Source organism: Pinus tabuliformis, chromosome 8 (assembly GCF_031772625.1).
Source record: "Pinus tabuliformis cultivar Carrire ecotype Pingquan chromosome 8, CPIR1, whole genome shotgun sequence".
Taxonomy (NCBI): Eukaryota; Viridiplantae; Streptophyta; class Pinopsida; order Pinales; family Pinaceae; genus Pinus; species Pinus tabuliformis.
This window is the reverse complement of record NC_142294.1, coordinates 1,113,948,563-1,113,968,136: the sequence shown is the minus strand read 5'-3', so window position 1 is coordinate 1,113,968,136 and position 19,574 is coordinate 1,113,948,563. Positions and strand designations below refer to the sequence as shown.

Sequence of the window (19,574 nt, the reverse complement as noted above, 5' to 3'; positions counted from 1 at the left end):
AGATCAAAAGTTTTTTTAGTGGGAAGGCGTGATCTAAAATGGATTTTGGATAGACTCCTGAGTCTAAGGGTTCCTCACTGAGGAAAATGAAAGTTCAAGGAAGTCCCTAGAACTAGCCCCATCGCAGAAACCGTCTCATTCTGAATCTACTGCAACTTGAATGGACCAAAACTGACTTAGGATGCAGAAGTTATCATAAAATGAAGCTGCCTTTATCCTTGGGGAAAAGAGGCAAAATCCCCTAAAAAGGAATCCTAAAAACCCTCTAAGTCTTCAAAATCTCCTAAAAGATCAAAACTATCGGATAAGGAGAACCTTTAAAAAAGGCGGATAACACTACTGGAAGGCAAAAACATGAAGAAACAACGAAAATCGAGCCTATCGAAGGTCAAAGGAACAGTGAACAGGAGCCGTCGGATCTAGCCGATTAACGGTCCAGATCCGATCGGCAAATCGCAATCGGCGGTGGCTATCAGAGGCAATCAGAGGCAGATACGCGATGGGACTGGGCCGATGCGATACTGCGATCGCCGATATCGGCGGATCGCAAATGGCGTTGGCATAGACTACACCATATTGAAGAACCTCGGGCTTATGCGATATGCGATTGCGACAAGTCGCATCGCAATATCGCGTCGGCGCATTACAAGGAGCAGGCTACATATATGTATATACGCGATGCGATGAAAACCGGACCTGAAAGGGTTTGAGAATGGAAATATATATTGTTTCAAGTCCGCATGAAGCCATTTTTGCGTTATTTCCAATGTTTTAACGTATTTTCCAAATGCAAATGAAATCCACGAAACAAGCGGGATTTCGGGAGGAACAAAGCGGTAAGTGGTTTGGGCTGGGCTCCGCTCGAGCCCATACATTGGCTGCCATGTGTCTAGGCCGAGGAGAGAGAAAACCACCCTCATCGGGTGGTTAACCTCCGTACGGAAGGGACGCCCGAAATAGACCACAACCGTTGGATCTGGATCTCCCAGATCAACGGTGGAGATGTGATATCGCTACAAAGGCGGACCCGATAGGAGTTATAAAGTGGATTCATAATATTTCAAATCCGATGAATAGTGTTTTGGAGGATTTTCCGTGTTTTTGCAGTGTTTCTCTGTGTTAACATAAAATGACTGTTTCTAAGGATTTCAAGTGCTGATGGTTCCATTCCATTACAGCACAGGTGGCCACTATCCCCGAGGGCGTTTAGCAATGATTGCTAACGCTCAGAGAGGGGATTTGAGTAGACAAAGGCTGGAAGACAGAGAGCCCGAAAGGGAAAATGAACAGGCAGCGCCAATTTGGCTTAAAAGCCATGAATGTCAGGAACAACAGGGGGTTGTTGGTTGTTGAAGGTTGTTGGGGGTTGTTGTTGAAAGCAAAGCCAAAGTAGGAAGCTAAGGCGACAAAGAGCAGAAAGAGGCAGTGCAGAAAGCAAAAGCTGAAGCGCACCCAGCCAAGGGAGTCACTTGGAGTTCAAGTGAAAAGCCAAGAGAGTTGTAAACTGATAGAGGGTAGAAAGAAGCTAGAACCGAGGAGCTAGAGCCAGAGCCAGAGCCGAAGAGCCAAAGTCAGAGCCAAGAGCCGGAACCAAGTGCCAAGAGCCAGAGCCAAGAGCCAAAGCCAAGAGCCAAAGCTTCAAGAGCCAGGGAATAACATGGTGTCTGGACCCACTGTTTCTGTGTAAAACAGTAGGAGTTGAGCCAAGAGCTTGTAGAAAGGACTTATACCATAATCCCAAAGAGCCTAGTTGAGTTGACTAGAGCTCATGAAAACGTAGCCCAAGAGTAGAGGGTGAACTCCTAATTAAATTGCTATTTCTGTGTGATTGTTTATTGCTGCATTATTTACTATTATATGTATTTATATATCAGTTTCAGCACATTAAGTTACAGCACTTGAACAGTTTAAGACAAACATAAGCATACACCCATATTTTCAAGCACATATTTAATTTCGCACAGGTTAATCATTAAGACTTGGGAATATTTAAAGCTTTGGAAGTGGGAGAGGTTCTTGTAAATTAGACAAGAAGCCTAAGAGCCCCATTTTCAGATCAAACGAGTTTGACTACCTCATCAATGCCATAGCCATCCCGCATTGATATCGGATAGGAAGCTTCGCCTGGATCCCAATGCCGACTTGAGCCTCCAGCACCCTCAATGTCTAAGAGCTCCCACTGAGCTTTACTCCGAACTACGACCATCTCCATGAGTCTAGCCCACTCCACTGGGTACCAACTTAGAATCTTTCGCCATCCAACCCCAAATGAGGGATCAAATGCACAAACTCTAGCACATAGAACGAGCCCTCCATCCTGCGAGTGTTGCACCCTGCTTAGCTCATGTCGCCTCAACTCACCATCCTGGTCAACACATAAAATTTGTCGGGGAGTCTCTGCATCTCTCTCTCCGTGGTGCAAAGGTAGTCTAGTAATGTTGCAAGCCCCATCTATAAAATCCCAGAGAGAGCTATTATTTGGAAGTACTGCAACTTTGTTGACGGTTCTATTAGCTCTAAGTCAGTGATTGGCCCCAAAGAACACTACTCGTCCTCCTCCACCATGGGCTCAACATGAGTCACGAACTGCCTCTCTATGTTCTCTCCATGTTGTTGTAGGTGGCCGTCATCCCGCAACTCTATTGTAGATCTAGGTGCCTTTGTACCTATCGGATCTTCATCAAGGGTGGTGATGTCTCTTGTGACCTCATCATCCAGTCGTGTGCTGCTATCACCTGAAAACTCTGTCACGACCTCGGATACCTCAACAAGGGATATCACCTTCTCAACGGTGGACATGTTTGTGTCTCCTGGCACCTCATCAATGGATGACCCTATGGGTGTATGCTCTTCTCTCTCCCCCAAGGTGTCAATTGGTGCTATCAAAGAGGTCTCCAACAATGGTGACTCTTGTGCCACATTGGGTATACCAATGTGCTCCTCACACACCCGCGTGTCCTTTGCCTCATGCTCAATGTCCTCCTCAGGCCCCTGATGTCTAAAACCAGGGCTCCTTGGATGGTTTTGACTTTGGTTTTTCGACCCCCTTGGAGCCTCACCCCAGCTATGGCTGCCAAATTCGACCTGCTGGAAACTGGCTGCAAATACACCTCCAAAATGCTGTTTACCCTTGCTATCCAACTCCTAACTCCCTGAATGAACTCTTGGCCCGACCTAGCTGCTCTCCAAGAACCACGGAATTTTTCTGTGTGGCCTTTGTGCTGTCTCTCAACCTAGAAATGCAAATTGCTGGAATGCTGGCTGAAAGCTCTAGCGAAAATGCTTGTCCAACGCTGCTACCTCAGCTCCCTCGCCTCTCGGCAAGTTGTTCGATCCCTGCTAGTCTCAAACTCCCTCTGCATGATTCCTAGTTGCCCAGAAATACGCACTCCCTTCCTCTGCGTTGTTGTTGATGTGTGTCACTGCCTCGGAACTCCTGAAAACTCCTGTAGAACAACCTCCCTAGGGTGGGCATGGATGGTCCCCCGAAGTAGAGGTTGAATCTCCCGCGTGAGAGACTCGTGGCTAAACAGCCAGTAGACTCGCTAAACAACAAAGTGAACAAATGTGTGTTTGTTTGCAAATGTCAAAGATGAAAACAAAATGAGAGCTGATCTCTCTTTATAACTCCTTGGGCCCCCTTAGCCTCATGTGGGCCCCTCCATCCACCCATTCGATTTTCCCTCCAAGCATATCGAATGGCTAATTCGAACTCCTATGTGGGTGGCCCCCACATTCCACTAGCAGCTAAATAAAGTCGATTTGGCCCCTAAGTCCCAAGTCAAAAGTGGGGGGCCCTTTTCCTCAGTAAAAAATGTGTAAAATTATGTAGCAGCACCTTGTTACTAATGTGTTTGAGAAGGGACATGACACTTGGGGATGGCCCCCTGCAAATCTCTAGCGCACATAACTGCTTCCTGCAGCGTGGAGGGTCTGCGTGACTTCACCAGTCCACGCAGGGGCTCAAGTAAGCCCTCTATGAAGGTGTATACCCTCTGAGCATTTGATAGGTCCGACACCATCACTGAAACTCACAGAAACTCTGAGATGTACTGCTCTGGGTTGCCTATTTGGCGAGCTCCCTGAAATGAGCCTTTGGATCCCTCTGGTCAAAGCATTCCACCACCCTTCTGGTGAAATCCTCATATGAAACCACATTGGTATGCCCCAGGGTGACCAAGCCATGAAACCACTAGTGGTGGGCTTCCCCCTCCATGTGCAGCATGGCCATCTTGATGGCTTCCAGCTTTGTCATCCGATTAAGCTGGAAATACGTGTCCATCTTCTCAACCTAGGCTTGAGCAGTGCACTTGGCAGTGCCATCAAATGTAGGGAAGTACATCCTCCCTATTGTCCTCTACAACTCATAGCTCTGCGTGCCCTGTCCTCCATAACCCTTGCTCTTCTCATTCTGCTTGAGCTTGCAGAAATCTCTGAAAGAGAGTGCTTCCCTGAAGTCTGCACCCATGGACTACCATTCTCTAAAGTGTTCTCCCATCTGTGAAGGGTCTTCAGTCCTTGCTGGTTCAACTTGTGCCACAGGCACGAAAGAGGGCAGTGTGGCTCAGGTTGGCCCACTCGCTGATGGAGGTGGTGCTGCAGGTGAAGGGTGATCGAATTGTTGAGAGGCCCTAGAAGTTTCCCCAAATAAGAATCCTCTAGGGGTGGTTCTCTCCCGGTTCTTCATTTTAATCTCCTCTAGCATCTCCTTCGACCCCTTTGCTAGATTATTCAAAGCCTTCAAGAGGCTATCAAAAGCCATCTCCTCCCTACTCTTGGGCTCTCCCATATCTTCCTCTGCTACTACTGCCTTCCCCCTATCCTCCGTGTCTAGAGTGATCTACGATTCTCTTTCTCTGCTTCGGTACCTCTTCCTCTTGTATGTAATATTCTGCTGGTCCCCTTCTCTCATAGGAGAAACTCCCCACAGTTGAGCCAAGACCTAGGCTTTAATAACACTGTAATGTTCATAAACAGGAAATTAAGTGATAAACAAGGGAAGCAAACAATTCAGCAATCAGAAATACGAAATACACGTCAGGCACTCATGAAAACACTGGAAATAGAGAACTGCTAAGCGATTTTATTAAATCTTCAAGCGAAAATACAATTGTAAATGGAATGGTGCATCTGGGCTTGTCTCTAAGGACAAGCGTTACAAAACCCAAGTGAGCAAATGCTGATCTGAAGGCTGCCCAACTGTTGCACCAAAACTGATCTGCGCTGCTGAGAAACTCCGCTGTCTGTTGGAACCAAAAGGCTGGAATCATTGCTTCTTGTGCTCGGAGAATTATAAAACTACAGCTCCCGGATCCTCAGCCAAAACCCACCAAAACCTAGGAAGGGTTTGGTCTGGTTCAAACTTCTGAAATTTGACCCCCAAGGAGCCCAACCTCTGTTGCAACTGGTAAACTCAGTCTGCCTGAGTGAAGCTGGGAAATCTCCCAAAAACTACCCCAAATCACTGGGATGAGTCCTCCTATGAATTTCCTTCCTTCCCAGCTATGATTTCGGTGCTGTGGCTTTTTCCCTCAAGACCCACGTGATGCCCATACTGGCCCTCCGCGCTGTCCTCCAAGCCTAGAATTCGAACTGCCTGTTTGCTGCACTCACTTGCTCCAAAACTCCTCCCAAGTGTTGACCCAATGATGTCCTTCGAATCTCTTGGTTCCTCCGGCTAATGGCTGGCCCAATGAAGCTCTATCCTCAACTGTGTGTTCCCTATCTGCTGGCCCAGAAATATGCGCTGCTAGATGACGACTGAACAGACTGGCTGTGAATACTCTTAGGTGCTCCTCAAGATGCTATGAAACTGCCTTCCAAGGGTGGCACTTATAGTCCCCCGAAGGTAAGGTTGAATCTCTCGCTTGAGAGATTCGTGGCTGAACAAGTTGACTCGGCTAAGCAGCTCGAGCAATCAGTCAAGTGATTTTCGATATGCAAGAATGAAGGATCCCCCAAGTGAGGAGCTCTTCCTCCTTATGACTTTGTGGGCCTCCCTTTGCCTCATGTGGGCCGCTCCAACAGCTATACGAATTCCCTCCAAGGCAATTCGAATTGCCCAATACGCTTTCCCACGTGGGTGGCCCCCAGCTTCCACTAGCAAAATAATTTGGTCGTATTTCTCCTAGGTTCCTAAGACGAAATTGCTTGGGTCCTTTTCCTTAGCAAAATTATACAAAATTGTGTAGAGACAAAACCTGTTACAAATTCTTTCTAGAAGGGACATGATAGCATCCCTGCAACTGAAAATCGAACTGCTAGCCCAACAATTCGGTCTGCCTGTCTGATCACTGCGCTGCCTCAAGAATTTCAGCCTACTACTCCCACTGAGCAGCGAGGTTCTCTTCTCCGCTTCTAAGCTTCCTGGATCACTTGTTGATTTCTGTACCATCAGATGTGCTCTAGCCTCGAGATTTTGCAAAGAGACTAAGACACATGCATTCTCCAAGATCTATAAATTGTTTGGGAATATTTCACCTAGAGATGGTTTAATTAAAATAATTAATCATTTTTAATGTATTCCTAAGTCTAAACTTAGGAAATGTGATTAATTAAAGGGTATTAATTAAATCTGGTGCGAATCTTATAGAAGAAGACGAGGATCAACTCCTGTTAATCTTGGCCTTTGATTATGTTTTAATCTTGGCCGTTGGTGCCCCAACGAGAGATTATAAGAAGGAGTTTTATGGGCACTTGGAGGACACACCGAGATAGTGAGATCTAGAGATCGAATTTCTCAAGAGTAGCAATGCTGAGTTGTCGGGGAGAGATGGAGTGATCTTCTTGCAGTGAGGGGCAGGGATAGTAGACCGGAGGGGATTTTTCCAGTTCCAGAGAGTGCAAGGTAGAGAAGGCAACGAGAGGTTCAGAGAGGCAGCACAGTGCCACGCAGAGGCAACGCAGTGCTTCAGAGGGAGTCCGTAATTTTGCTAGGAGCAGTCGAGATCTAGTGCCGGAAGCTGGGGTGTGAGACCAGAGGGCTAGAGAGTCAAGTTGCAGCCAACAAATAGATCAGCTGGAAGGGTGACACAGCTCCTAGAAGTTGTGACGCAGAGGTAGCGTGAGCCCACGCAGAGGCAGCGTGGGGCTATCCATCCAGAGCCTGGATCAGAGTCAGATCGCTAATGACAGTGTGAGAATATTTCTCACTACCTCTTTGCCAGTTTATTCTCTGTATCAGATTTCTAGTTTGGGCATCTAAAGATTTGTACTCAGATTACTACTGCATAATAATTAAAACCGTCAGCTGTTGCACGGTTCTCCCAAGTTGGGTTTTTCCGGGGATGTTTGTTAAAAACAACGGTGTATTTGTGTGTGTTTATTTCTATGTTTTGCAGTTTTTGGTTTCCGCAGTGTTTTGTGTTGTGAAGGCTATAGTAGATTTTATTTCGATGTTTACTGTGTAACACTGTGAATAACTTGATTCAAAAATTAACGGGTAGGGGAAATTTAATCAGTCGTTGCAGTAGGGAATCGGGTCACCGATTTTTCACATGGTATTGGAGCACATGTGAAGCAGAGAAGAGGTCAGTTGCAGGTGAAAGAGGGAGTTTGAAAACAGTGCGTAGGCAGCATTTCGAAACCCCAGAGTGACTGCGTAGTCCATTGGCTAGGTGGTCTAATTTTCGTGGAAAATTACTTCTTTGAGTGAGTCAGCAGAGAGTAAATTTTCCGAATCAAAGATTCTTAGAGGCAGAGGGAGCAATGCAACAGTTTCCACGCAGAGCAGATCTCAGCTGGGACGTAATCCTTTTGCAACTGTTGCTAGCACAATAGCGTCAGAAGGAGAGGAGAGCACACACTGAGGGAATTTTTTCCTCAGGGGACTTCTAGCCAAGAAGTTCGAATTTTCCCAGTAGAGCAGCAGTAGCTGTGTGCAGGATTTCTCACTCCAGAAGGGAGTGTGAATAGCTGGGCAGCAGCTGCGCAGAGGAGAAGAGGAGGAGTTCAACATATTTTTCAAAGAGATGGCATCAGCTGGTTTGAGAGATCAAGATCGGTTGGACGAAGCCTCCAACTATGTGATTTGGAAGGCTAGAATTTCCTACCTTCTAGATGAGCATGATCTCAAAACTTATGTTGATAGTGTGGTAGTTGTACCCGCAGATGCAGATCCGCTTAAGAAATACAAGGAGATGGTGAAAGCTAAGAGGTTGATTCTCGATGGGATTCGAGATCACGTGGTGTCTCACATAGTTGACAAAGATACTGCCTGACAGATGTGGGAAGCACTAGCTATGATGTACGAAGGATATTCCGAGCAATGAAAGATGTATCTTGAGGAGAAGCTGAGATGCACGAGGATGCAGAAAGGGGAGTGTGTAGATCCCTTCCTTACTAGGCTTCACGATGTCCGAGACTAACTGGTTTCAGTAGGGTCAGCGCCTCAGCCTACAGAGTTTGTACGATTAGCGCTGAACAACGTTTCTGAAGAATGGCAAGTTTTCGTCCAGAGTATCCTAGGCAGAGGAAAACTACCAAATTGGGAACGTGTGTGGGATGATCTGCAGCAGGAGGAGAATCAAGATGAGGCGAGATGTGGTGAAGAGCACCATCAGTGGTGCTAGCAACAACAATGGGACGAGGCAAGTAAAGGAGGAGCAAGACATGGCCCTCACATCTAAGGGGCGGCGTAGGAGGAAGAAGGACATTTCCAAGATCAAGTGCTTCAGATGTGGTGAGCTTGGCCACTATATTACTCAATGTCCTCTCAGAAAGAAGGACAAAGAGGAGAAGCAGGATCAGCAGGCTGCATCCACTGAGATCGACAGGTTGTCCTCCAGATTGGAGGAAGAATTTGCCATGATCGCCGAGATGCCTCCAGGGTTGAGGTGGGGTGATCTAGAACTGTAGCCCCAGAGAGCTACAAGATGGGCATGATTCTTGAGGAAATCCACCTGATGAATCAATACCCTGTTACAGGATCCCATAGCATACAATAGCAGGATGGATCAGTGGAAGTTGGTGCAGTCAGGTGCCAGAGTGACAAATGCAGTAGTTTGTAGCAGTCAGAGATTGAGCAGCGCAGAGCAGAGTTGGCGGCAGTGCAGATGGCACAGAGCGGAGCCAGCAACAACACAGAGATTTCAGTGATAGCGTAGAGTCTAGAAACAGTCAAAACTCGGGTGACAGATGCATCATATCACAATTGGTTTAGTATTTTGGATGCTTTTCCGTTGCAGTTGTTGCAGTCGCAGCAGCAACAGTTGGAGAAGGTTGCAGTGTAGATGTAGTGTTAGCAACAACACGAATGCAGCAATGAGAGTTGCACAGTAGTTGATGGGCAATAGAGCCAGACATCAACAATGCGACAGGAGATGGTGCAGAGACAGAGTGATGTTTCAGAGGGTTGCAATACTAGAGCACATTCCTCACTAAGAGGGAGTGTTGATTTTTGTAGCATCAGATGTGCTCTAGCCTCGAGATTTTGCAGAGAGGCTAAGACAAGTGCATTCTCCAAGACCCAAAAATCGTTTGGGAAAATTCCATATAGAGATGGTTTAATTAAAATAATTAATCATTTTTAATGTATTCCTAAGTCTAAACTTAGGAAATGTGATTAATTAAGGGTATTAATTAAATCTGGTGCGAATCTTCTAGAAGAAGACGAGGATCAACTCCCAATTAATCTTAGCCTTTGATTAAGTTTTAATTTTGGCTGTTGGTGCTTCAACGAGAGATTATAAGAAGAAGCTTGATGGGCATTTGGAGGACACACCGAGATAGTGAGATCTAGAGATCAAATTTCTCGAGAGTAGCAGCGCTGAGTTGCCGGAGAGAGATTGAGTGATCTTCTTGTAGTGAGGGGCAACGATAGTAGACCGGAGGGGATCTTTCTAGTTCTGGAGAGTGCAAGGCAAAGACTGCAATGAGAAGTAACGCAGTTCTTCAGAGGGAGTCCGTAATTTTGCTGGGAGCAGTCGAGATCTAGTGCCGGAAGCCGGGGTGTGAGACCGGAGGGCCAGAGAGTCGAAGTCCAGCCAGCAAATCGATCAGCTGGAAGGGTGATGCAACTCCTAGAAGCTGTGACATAGAGGTAGTGTGAGCCCACGCAGAGACTACGCAAAGGCAGTGTGGGGGTAGCCATCCAGAGCCTAGATCAGAGTCGGATTGCTAGTGACAATGTGATAATATTTCTCACTACTTCTTTGCCAGTTTATTCTCTGTATCTGATTGCCAGTTTGGGCATCTAAATATTTGTACTCAAATTACTACTGCATAATAATTAAAACCCTTAGTTGCTGCACTGGTTTTCCCAAGTTGGGTTTTTCTGGGGATGTTTGTTAAAAAACAACGATGTATTTATTTCTCTCTTGTGCAGTATTTAGTTTCCGCAGTATTTTATGTTGTGAAGGCTGCAATAGATTTTATTTCGATATTTACTATGTAACATTGTAAATAACTTGATTCATAAATTAACGAGTAGGAGAAATTTAATCAGTTGCTGTAGTAGAGAATCGGGTCACCGATTTTTCACATCACTTACGCTCTGATACCATGTGAAAATTTCAAGAGATACCATGTGAAAATTTCAAGACTAGAATCATATTGCAGCAGTTGGAATTTATTTTTCTAATTGGTAATTATTTTAACAATTTATCTGCTATGACAAATATCAAATAAATCACATTGCAACCTTTACAAATAAAAACTGCGAAAATAATAGTGTTGGAAATTGAGAAATGCTAGCACACACACATAAAAATTGATACCGTTATTTGTGGACAAAAGTGCTCGGAAAAACCCAATGTGGGAAAACCGGTGCAACAGTTAGGGTTTTTATTATTATGCAACAGTGAAATCTGAGTACAATCTATGGATGCCCAACTGGCAATCCAAACAACAAGTAAATCTGGCCAAAATTATTTAAGGGACATTACCCTTCATCCACAAGAAATTAACGAGTAGGAGAAATTTAATTAGTTGTTGTAGTAGAGAATCGGGTCACCAATTTTTCACATCACTTACGCTCTGATACCATGTGAAAATTTCAAGAGATACCATGTGAAAATTTCGAGACTGGAATCATATTGCAGCAATTGGAATTTATTTTTCTAATTGGTAATTATTTTAACAATTTATTTGCTACGACAAATATCAAATAAATCACACTGCAACCTTCACAAATAAAAACTGCGAAAATAATGGTGTTGGAAACTTAGAAATGCTAGCACACACAAATAAAAATTGATACCGTTATTTGTGGACAAAAGTGCCCCGAAAAAACCCAATGTGGGAAAACCGTGCAACAATTAGGGTTTTTATTATTATGCAATAGTGAAATCTGAGTACAATCTATGGATGCCCAACTGGCAACCCAAACAACAAGTAAATCTGGCCAAAATTATTTAAGGGAAACTACCTTTCATCCACAAGCTATCCCGACACAACTCCTCTTCAGAAAACTCGTCCTCCTGGACCTTCTGCATCAGCCTCTGCATCGTTGCGTAGACCCTATGGTGTCTAGCCTTTGAACTGCCTCTGATGAAGTCGTTATCCCTGTTTTTGCTGAGGAAATCACTTCTTGGACACTCTGGACCCTCTGCCCGGCCTCTGGAATTGAAAACGAATTTCTCTCCAGCAAAATTGTATTGCTTATGAAGCAATTGCGCAGTCCTCTGCGCTGCCTCACTGGGAATAACTCCGCCCCTTGTTGTTGCCTCTCCGGATCTAGAAAACATCCTTCAGATCATTTTCTCTGCCCCTCATTGGCCCTGCTACGATCTTTGGCTCTCTAGCAACAACTGCTGCTCTTTGGAAATCGATTTGCCAAGAAAACAAACTACAGAAGTGTCTTCTCCAAGTGCCCATCGTCTTCCTCTTATAATCCACTGTTGGAGAACCAACAACCAAGATTAAAACTTAATCAATGGCTAGGATCATCTTGGAGTCGATCTGTTTGAGTTTCTAGATGATTCACACGTTGACTTAATTAATTCTGATTAATTAACCATATTCCCTAAGTTTAAACTTAGGAAATATTTAAAAACTGGTTAATGATCTAATTAAGCCATCTCTAGGTGGAATTTCCAGAGATGATTTCTGGGTTTTGGACATCTCATGTATTCTAGCCTCTCCACCAAATTTCGTGGCTAGAACACATCCGATGCTACAGAAACTAACACGGGAGGCACGGGAAAAACAGACTTGATCTGGGGGAAATCGAGTATAATGTCGATATCTCTCTTATCTCATGAATTAGGCCTACCCAAGGGGTGTATATATACCACCTCAAATTGGTTATTTCAGTTAGGCCACGGGCTCTTGTAGGTGGGCTCTCGGTAAAACCCATAAACCCTGCCCGAAAAATAGCATTTTATTTTATTTTTTCATATTTAAAAATCTATACGCGGGTATAGTGTTTTGGGACCTGCGTATGTACGTGTTTTTGTGTGGGCAGAGTCGCGTATGGAATTTGAAATATAGTTTTTAGTATAAAGTCAAGTCTGCATGGGTAAAGGGACTGCCCAAGGCCATAAAAGAGCATCAGGTCTACAAGAGTGCTGAATGATGCTATAACATATAGGTAAGCCTCCTTTGTGGTTGAAATCCCACTAACGAGCTGGAGAAAGGTTCCCGAGGTGACAGTGGCAACCCTTCCTCATTGTTGCCATAAGGTCTGGCCCCTTGCCCAATGATGCCTTTTACCGATCCTGCTAAATTTTGCAGCAACAGGATACAAGGCCAGAACTAATGTCCTCATTTTATGAATACTATAGCATTTAACTTATGCAAAGCGAAACTGCAAAGAGCTGCAGCCTGTCATAGCAATGATTCTCCTGGCCTTTCCAGAGTCCAGACAGATGAGGTAAATCCACTAAGTGCATAACTTCTTTATCTCAGGTCCTTGCAGACATCAACAGGAAAGGTTTTTGGCTTTGATGCAACAGTTAGCCTCAAGCAAAAAATGATGATCTCTGTATGTTCCTGAAATCAATTTTGAGATCTTCCTATGAGTTAGCCCTTCAAAACAGAGGTCCTTTGCTATGAAACAGACCACTGAAAAACAAATGCCAGAAGGGTGCCCACAATGGCTCTGAATTTCTGTTCTAAAGCAAGCACATTAATGGCTGAAGTGCCACCTTTCTCTAAGAGAAAACTAACTTGAATAGTGCCTTGACTGTTGAGGAAGATTTGCAAAATGGTGATTGGTAGCCCTCTAGGCCTGATCCTTCACACTTTGTATTCTGAAAAGCGACCTCAAAATGACATGCATTTTGAGGGGTAACAAGGTTTAATGCCAGTTTTATTTGTTACGGTGTCATTTTCCCATTTTCTTTCAGGGAGGAGATGCTCTAGGCACACTTTGTTTTCCTATTAATACTTATTAGATCCCATCGGCATATTCTGGTCATTAGTGGATATTTTCATTCTTGAAGGGCCTTTACTGAAATATATGTTTGTGGTGATGACACAAGAGACAATGTATCGGTGTGACTGCAGAAGGAACATATATGGATAATGAAAAAGCTTCTATTGTTTATTAATTTGGATGGATTGGAACCTTTTATTTTTCAACCATAATTTCTAGCTTCAGATATCACAAATGATTTGAATGAGTGGGAATTTCACGTTGGGTGTTTAAACCTTTTTTGTTTGGGCAGTGGTTGATATTAAAAGATTGGAAGAACATGCTAAAGATGGACCATCTGACAGTACTGCTTTAGCTAAGTGGAGAATTCTGAACAGATTGCATGATAGGAATGAGACTTTGTATTATAAGGTAACTTGTTTTTCTAAGGAAAACTTTTTGAGAGATAGAGAGAGCCTGCACTTTTTTTCTATCTAAATGTATGATTGAAGATGTTTTTTCCAGGAATATTGGCATATAGTGTTCATTCGATGGCAATCTGTCTGGAGGAATAAACCTCTTGATAATCCTGTTCCATTAGAAATATCTAGTCACATGATGTATAATTTATATCTGTGATATGTAAAGCGGTTTGAACTTGAATGTATTTAATCTTGTTTCCTGTTGATTTATAGAATCATCATTCTAATTTTAGGGAACAATTCTTGTCAGTACAGAAACCTGTGTCCGCAAGCCACTTCATCTTTTGTTGTTTGTAAGTCAATGAATAACTTTACTGATTTTGGCTTGATGGAAGCTATGCAGGTTTTAATTGATAATATTGCGGAGTATGCGCAAATAATATACACACCTACTGTTGGTATCGTCTGTCAAAACTACAGTGGTTTGTATAGACGTCCGAGAGGAATGTATTTTAGCAGTGCTGATAAGGGGGAAATGATGTCAATGGTCTATAACTGGCCTGCAGAACAGGTTCTTGTACAATTATACATACATTCTTCTTTAGTAGCTATAGACGTTATATTTGAACTCTTTTATAATAAAAAAGAATCCCATGCTTTTATTTTGTAAGAAATGTATTGGGCTTCTTTGTGGAAGAGATATTCATTTTTATGGAGTTCTGATTAGCTAAATTTGCATAGAATTCTGCATTCTGATTGACAATAACACTTTACTCCATGATAAGGAGAGGAAACTCCTTTGGCATGGGCATCCTTAAGATCTTTTGAATAAACTGTTTGAGAAATTGAAATTGAGATTTTATTATGTCCACTAAAGAACAAATAGGTCAAGGGACTAGTGGTTACAGCCAGAAATGATAGTCAAACGAAAACAAATAGGTGTAAAATACGCCCCCCGCCACCCCCCGCCCCCCACACACAAAATGATATGAAAAATGGGTGCAAGAGCAACTATGCACTGTTATCACATGAACTTGCACCACTTGAGATAAAGTCCAAAAGCTCAAGTGTGATCCAAGTGAAACTGAGGGGGGGGGGGCACTGTCACCTCACCAACTCTCTTCTCACTTCAGGCTGGCTCTCCTCCAGCTCATGGGGGGTCTCCTTAGGTTAAGATTTCTAGGACTTAAAGCAATGAAGCTCAAGGTGATATGCAGAGTAAATCCAGCAAAATGGTTTTGAAAGAGTTTTAAAATATGAAATGTGATCGGAGGACTAGAGGCTAGGGTCTTTTCATTGGGCATATGGGATCAACGAGGTGTCCCTTGAAAAGGTAATGAATGGATATAGGAAGATGACTAAGGTTGTCCACTATTGACCTTAGAAGATCCTTCTATAGGGTGATGACTAAGGTTGTCCACTGCTAACCATAGAAGATCCTCCTATCACTTTTACAATCTCCAAGACAACTTCAAAGGAAGGTTCTCCACTATAATCTTCCTAAGTTTTACAAGATAGGATCTATGCAAAATAGAATGCGTGAATAAGTCCTTTATTGCTCCAAATTGACATCTCCAAAGCCAAAGAATAGCTCTATTAGCAAAAATCCACCATAGATCACATCTTCACAAGATACAAGTCACAATTCAGATAGGCCGAATTTTCTAAGAGGGCTGAAATAGTCACAGTGATGATGATCAAATGAGATGGGCCTATCCTCTATTTATACGAGGATTAGGTCACCTAATTATGATTTACAAAGCCCCTAAAACAAGTTTGATTGCTAATTGACCTTGGGTTACAAGCCTACCGATTAGCTAACATTAAATTATGCCTATTTTTCCCACACGTGTGAGTCGTAGCCTCTAAAATGCTGATGGCACCCATCATAAATGCTCCAAATTCCATGTCCAAGAGTGATGAGGTGCCAAGAAGGTGTAGATGCTTGGAAGATCCAAAATTTGAGGGTTGGCCCTCAAATCCACCTCAATATCTCTTGTGGGATCCCAAGATCCAACTAGGGTGCCATAAAGTGGTCTCCATGAGTCTCCATCTGTCAAACAGGGCCTCCTTCTCTCCAATGTTAGGGATTCCTCTGGTGCAACAAGCCCTGCCTAGTATCTTAATGGGAAAGCTGTTAGAAAATCAGAAAGGCAGAAAGATTTTCTTATATTTGATAATTACTTGTGATGTTCTTGATTTCTTATTAAGTTTTATTTATATCTTCTTTCTTTAGTTCATCAAGCAATTACCAAAGCAAAAGCACATAAAACAATGGACACCAGATATAGGCACTATGCCAGGGAAAAACCCCTCTCGAGGGGAAAACCCGGTCAAAATTCTCTTCCTTTCAATAGAATTCTTTGAGACTCTTCACCCTAGACAAAGACCAAACCTTCCCTCCACACCAAGTCAACCTCCCAGATCTCGACCTCTCTTCCAACAACTTCAACTATGTAACAGCTTCTGGCATCAGGCAACTTCTGACATCATGTAGCTTCCGGCATCAACAAAACTTGGAAGACTTCGATCTCCCAAATTAGGGTATGAAACAAAAAGAGAGAGGTACCAAAATTTTGTTTTTCTTTTTCTCCTTAGATTCCACCCAACTCGCACTTCCTTACCCTTCTTCTTCTACTTCGCACTTCTTCCGGCTTCAAGAGATATCGAAGCCTCAAATTTTGGAGGGAGGCTTGGGCACATGCATTCCAAAGAACCTAGAAACCATTTTAGGAAATTCCACCTAGAGATGATTATATTAAAATAATTAATATTTTTAATGGAGTTCCTAAGTCTAAACTTAGGAAAATTAAAATATTAATGGGTATTAATCTAATTGTGGGTGAATCTTCTAGATAAAGACGGAGATCAAGTCAAAATGACCTGAGCCTTTGACTAAGAATTAATCTAGGCCGTTGGTTGTCCAACAAGAAGATATAAGATGGGGCTTTAGGGTCATTGGAAAATACACCGAGAGATCAAGAGATCGAATTTCTGAAGTCAGAAGTTCTCAGGCGGAAATTCTGGTCGAAGACATCCTTTGCAGTAGAGGGGCATGGACATTGATCCAGAGGAAGATTTCCAGATCCGAAGAGGCAGTAGCACGAGGCTTAGTTATTCCCAGTGCAGGAACGCGCGAGTGTAGGAACTTGCCAGTGCAGGAACGCGTGAGTGCAGGAACGTGCAAGTGTAGGAACGGGCAAGTGCAGGAACGCGAGTGCAGTCAACACGAGTGTGGGGGTTGCTTAGGGAATATCTCTGCCAGATTTTCTTGCTGTTTGGATTGCAAGTTAGGCATCCATAGATGTACTCAGATTTTACTACTGCTTAATAATAATAAACCCTCTGAACTACTGCATCGGTTTTCTTGCATTGGGTTTTTTCAGGGACATTTGTCCAAAAATAACTTTGTCCTATGTGTTTGTATTTCCTTGCTCAGTTTCTATGTTTCAGAATCATATTTAATTTGGTGTATGCTTCTTTAGTAATTTACTTCAATGTTTCAAGAAGAAATCTGAAATTAGTTTGTAATGTAATTTACGATCTAGGTGAAGTAGATTCAGTTGATTGCAGTAGGATTCTTGAGATTGTTAGATCTAGGAATTTTCACATGGTATCAGAGCTGTTGATGTGAAACAAGAAGAGAAAATATAGCATTGAAGCAAGGGCCAACTTGCTGCAACAAGTAGAAGTTTGAATCCCTTGAGGGATTGCGTAGTTCTAGCCAGGAGGGCTATATTTTCGTGGGTGTCTCTCTCTAAGTGAGTTGACAGAGAGGTAAGACGGCCAGATCAAGAATTTTCCAAGGCAGAGGGAACCACGCAGAGCTAGATTGACGCAGTTTTCTGCAAGCTAAGTGCTCGGCAGAAAAACCGTTGGAAGAAGAAAGCAGATCGCATAGTGAGGGAATACTTCCTCAGTGTTTTCTTGCCGAGGAAATCAATATTTCTCATTTGCTGAGCAGCAAAGGAGCAGCAGACTTACCAGCTCCATCAGGGAGTGCGTAAGCCAGCCTAGAAGCTACACAATAAGGTGAAAGAGGGAGTTGTTCGACAATTTTCGAAGGATATGACAACTAGTGGTTTGAGGGATCAGGACAGGTTGGACGGAGCTTCCAACTACGTCATCTAGAAGGCTAGATTGTCCTTCCTTCTAGATGAGCATGCCCTCAAGACGTATGTTGATAGTTTGGTAGTTGTCCTTGCGGATGCAGATCTGCTGAAGAAGTATAGAACTGAAATGGCAAAGGCCAAGAGGATGATCCTGGATGGAGTCAAGGATCATGTGGTGTGCCACGTTGCTAGTAGAACAACTGCTAAGGAGATGTGGGATGCTTTGGCCACATTGTATTAGGGATCTTCTGAGCAGCGGAAGATGTACTTGGAACAGAGGTTGAGATATGCGCAGATGTAGAAGGGAGAACGTGTGGATCCATTCCTCACGAAGATGAATGAGACTCGTGATGAGTTGTCGGCTATGGGGCATACACCTCAAGATTTGGAGTTAGTGAGACTGGCCCTAAATTCTGTCTCGGATGAGTGGCAAGTCTTTGTCCAGAGTATCCTGGGCAGAGCAACATTGCCTAATTGGGATGAGATGTGGGCAACTCTAAAACAAGAAGAGCTGAGGAGAGACTTGGTCAAGGTCAAACTTGACGGAAGCAACAACAACAGTGGGTCGAAGCCCAAAGTAGAGGAGGAGGATAATGCAGCCCTTGCATCAAAGGGGTAGCAGGGGCAACAGAGACGAAAGAAGGACGTCTCCAAGGTGAAGTGTTTCAGATGTGGCGAGATGGGCCACTATGCATCCCAGTGTCCCTTGAAGAAAAAGGACAAGGATGAGAAGCACGATCCTAAGGTTGCAGCTGCAAAGATCGAACAAGAGGAGTTCGCCATGACAGCCAAGATACCTCCAGGAGGGAGGTGGGCTAATATAGAACTGTAGTTCGATAGAGCTACAAATGGGTAGGATCCTTGAGGAGCCCACCTCTTGGATCATCACCTTGCTACGGGAGCCCATGATCAGTAGTAGCGGGATGGAGGAGTTTTCAGTTGGTGTCATGTCCCCATTTTTATTCTTCTTCATAGTGTAGCCAAGGTGGATTTCCAGGGCAAGAGATGGCCAGGTCAGTGGAGCAAGTTTGTCATCAGGGGTTCCGATGGAGTTTTTATGGGATTTGATGGCATTCGCTTGGCATATTCCATCATCCGCACAGTTTGTCTTTCGTTCCGTCACATTCTGACAACTTTCAGAAATCAACGTTATTATTGGGCATAACTTAACTAATTATGCTCGAGGTGGCATTCCGAGGAGATTAATTGGTGGAACACCTCAGTGTAATAGCTCGTTGGAACTAGAACGGGAAGATCTACAGGATGGGATGGTTAGATGTGAGTTTCAGTGACCTGAGGAGACATGGTGGCCAATTTACCCTTTTCCCGCATTAAAATAATATATTAATTGAAGTAAAAGAGGGAAAAGTGCTCCATGATTAAAATAATAATAAAACAGAAAGTTCTAGAGGAGTCCATCAAATCTATAAAAGAGGAGGAGGAGACCATTGGAGGACATCTTTGATTTTGATATTGTTTCTTGTATGAGAGGTTGAGAACTCGGTTCTCTACTCCATTGGTAGCCCCAAGATGGAAACCCTCGGGTGATTTAGTGAGATTGGGCGAGTACCCATCTCCCCTTGGTGGTTTCATCCAGAATTCATAGGAGATCTTAGCAGTAGCAGTTTGGTTCAGTTTTGGTGGAGGGTCTATGCAGCATTGGAGCAGATCCTTGAGGCTAGTTTTATCTCAGTTATCTCAGCTATTTTTGTTGTTCCAGCATGTAAAACCCCAGTTTATACATTA

The 19,574-nt window shown here is 43.6% G+C and overlaps 1 protein-coding gene across 1 annotated transcript in view; it reads left to right on the top strand.

Moving 5' to 3' along the window:
* The window catches only part of LOC149239246 (NAD-dependent malic enzyme, mitochondrial-like), a 463,766-nt gene that overhangs the window by 118,981 nt on the left and 325,211 nt on the right, over positions 1-19,574 (top strand). The window contains exons 3-4 of the mRNA XM_089373360.1: positions 13,608-13,726; positions 14,120-14,287. Of these exons, the coding sequence (XP_089229486.1) occupies positions 13,608-13,726; positions 14,120-14,287 (287 nt within the window). The remainder of the gene's footprint in view (positions 1-13,607; positions 13,727-14,119; positions 14,288-19,574) is intronic.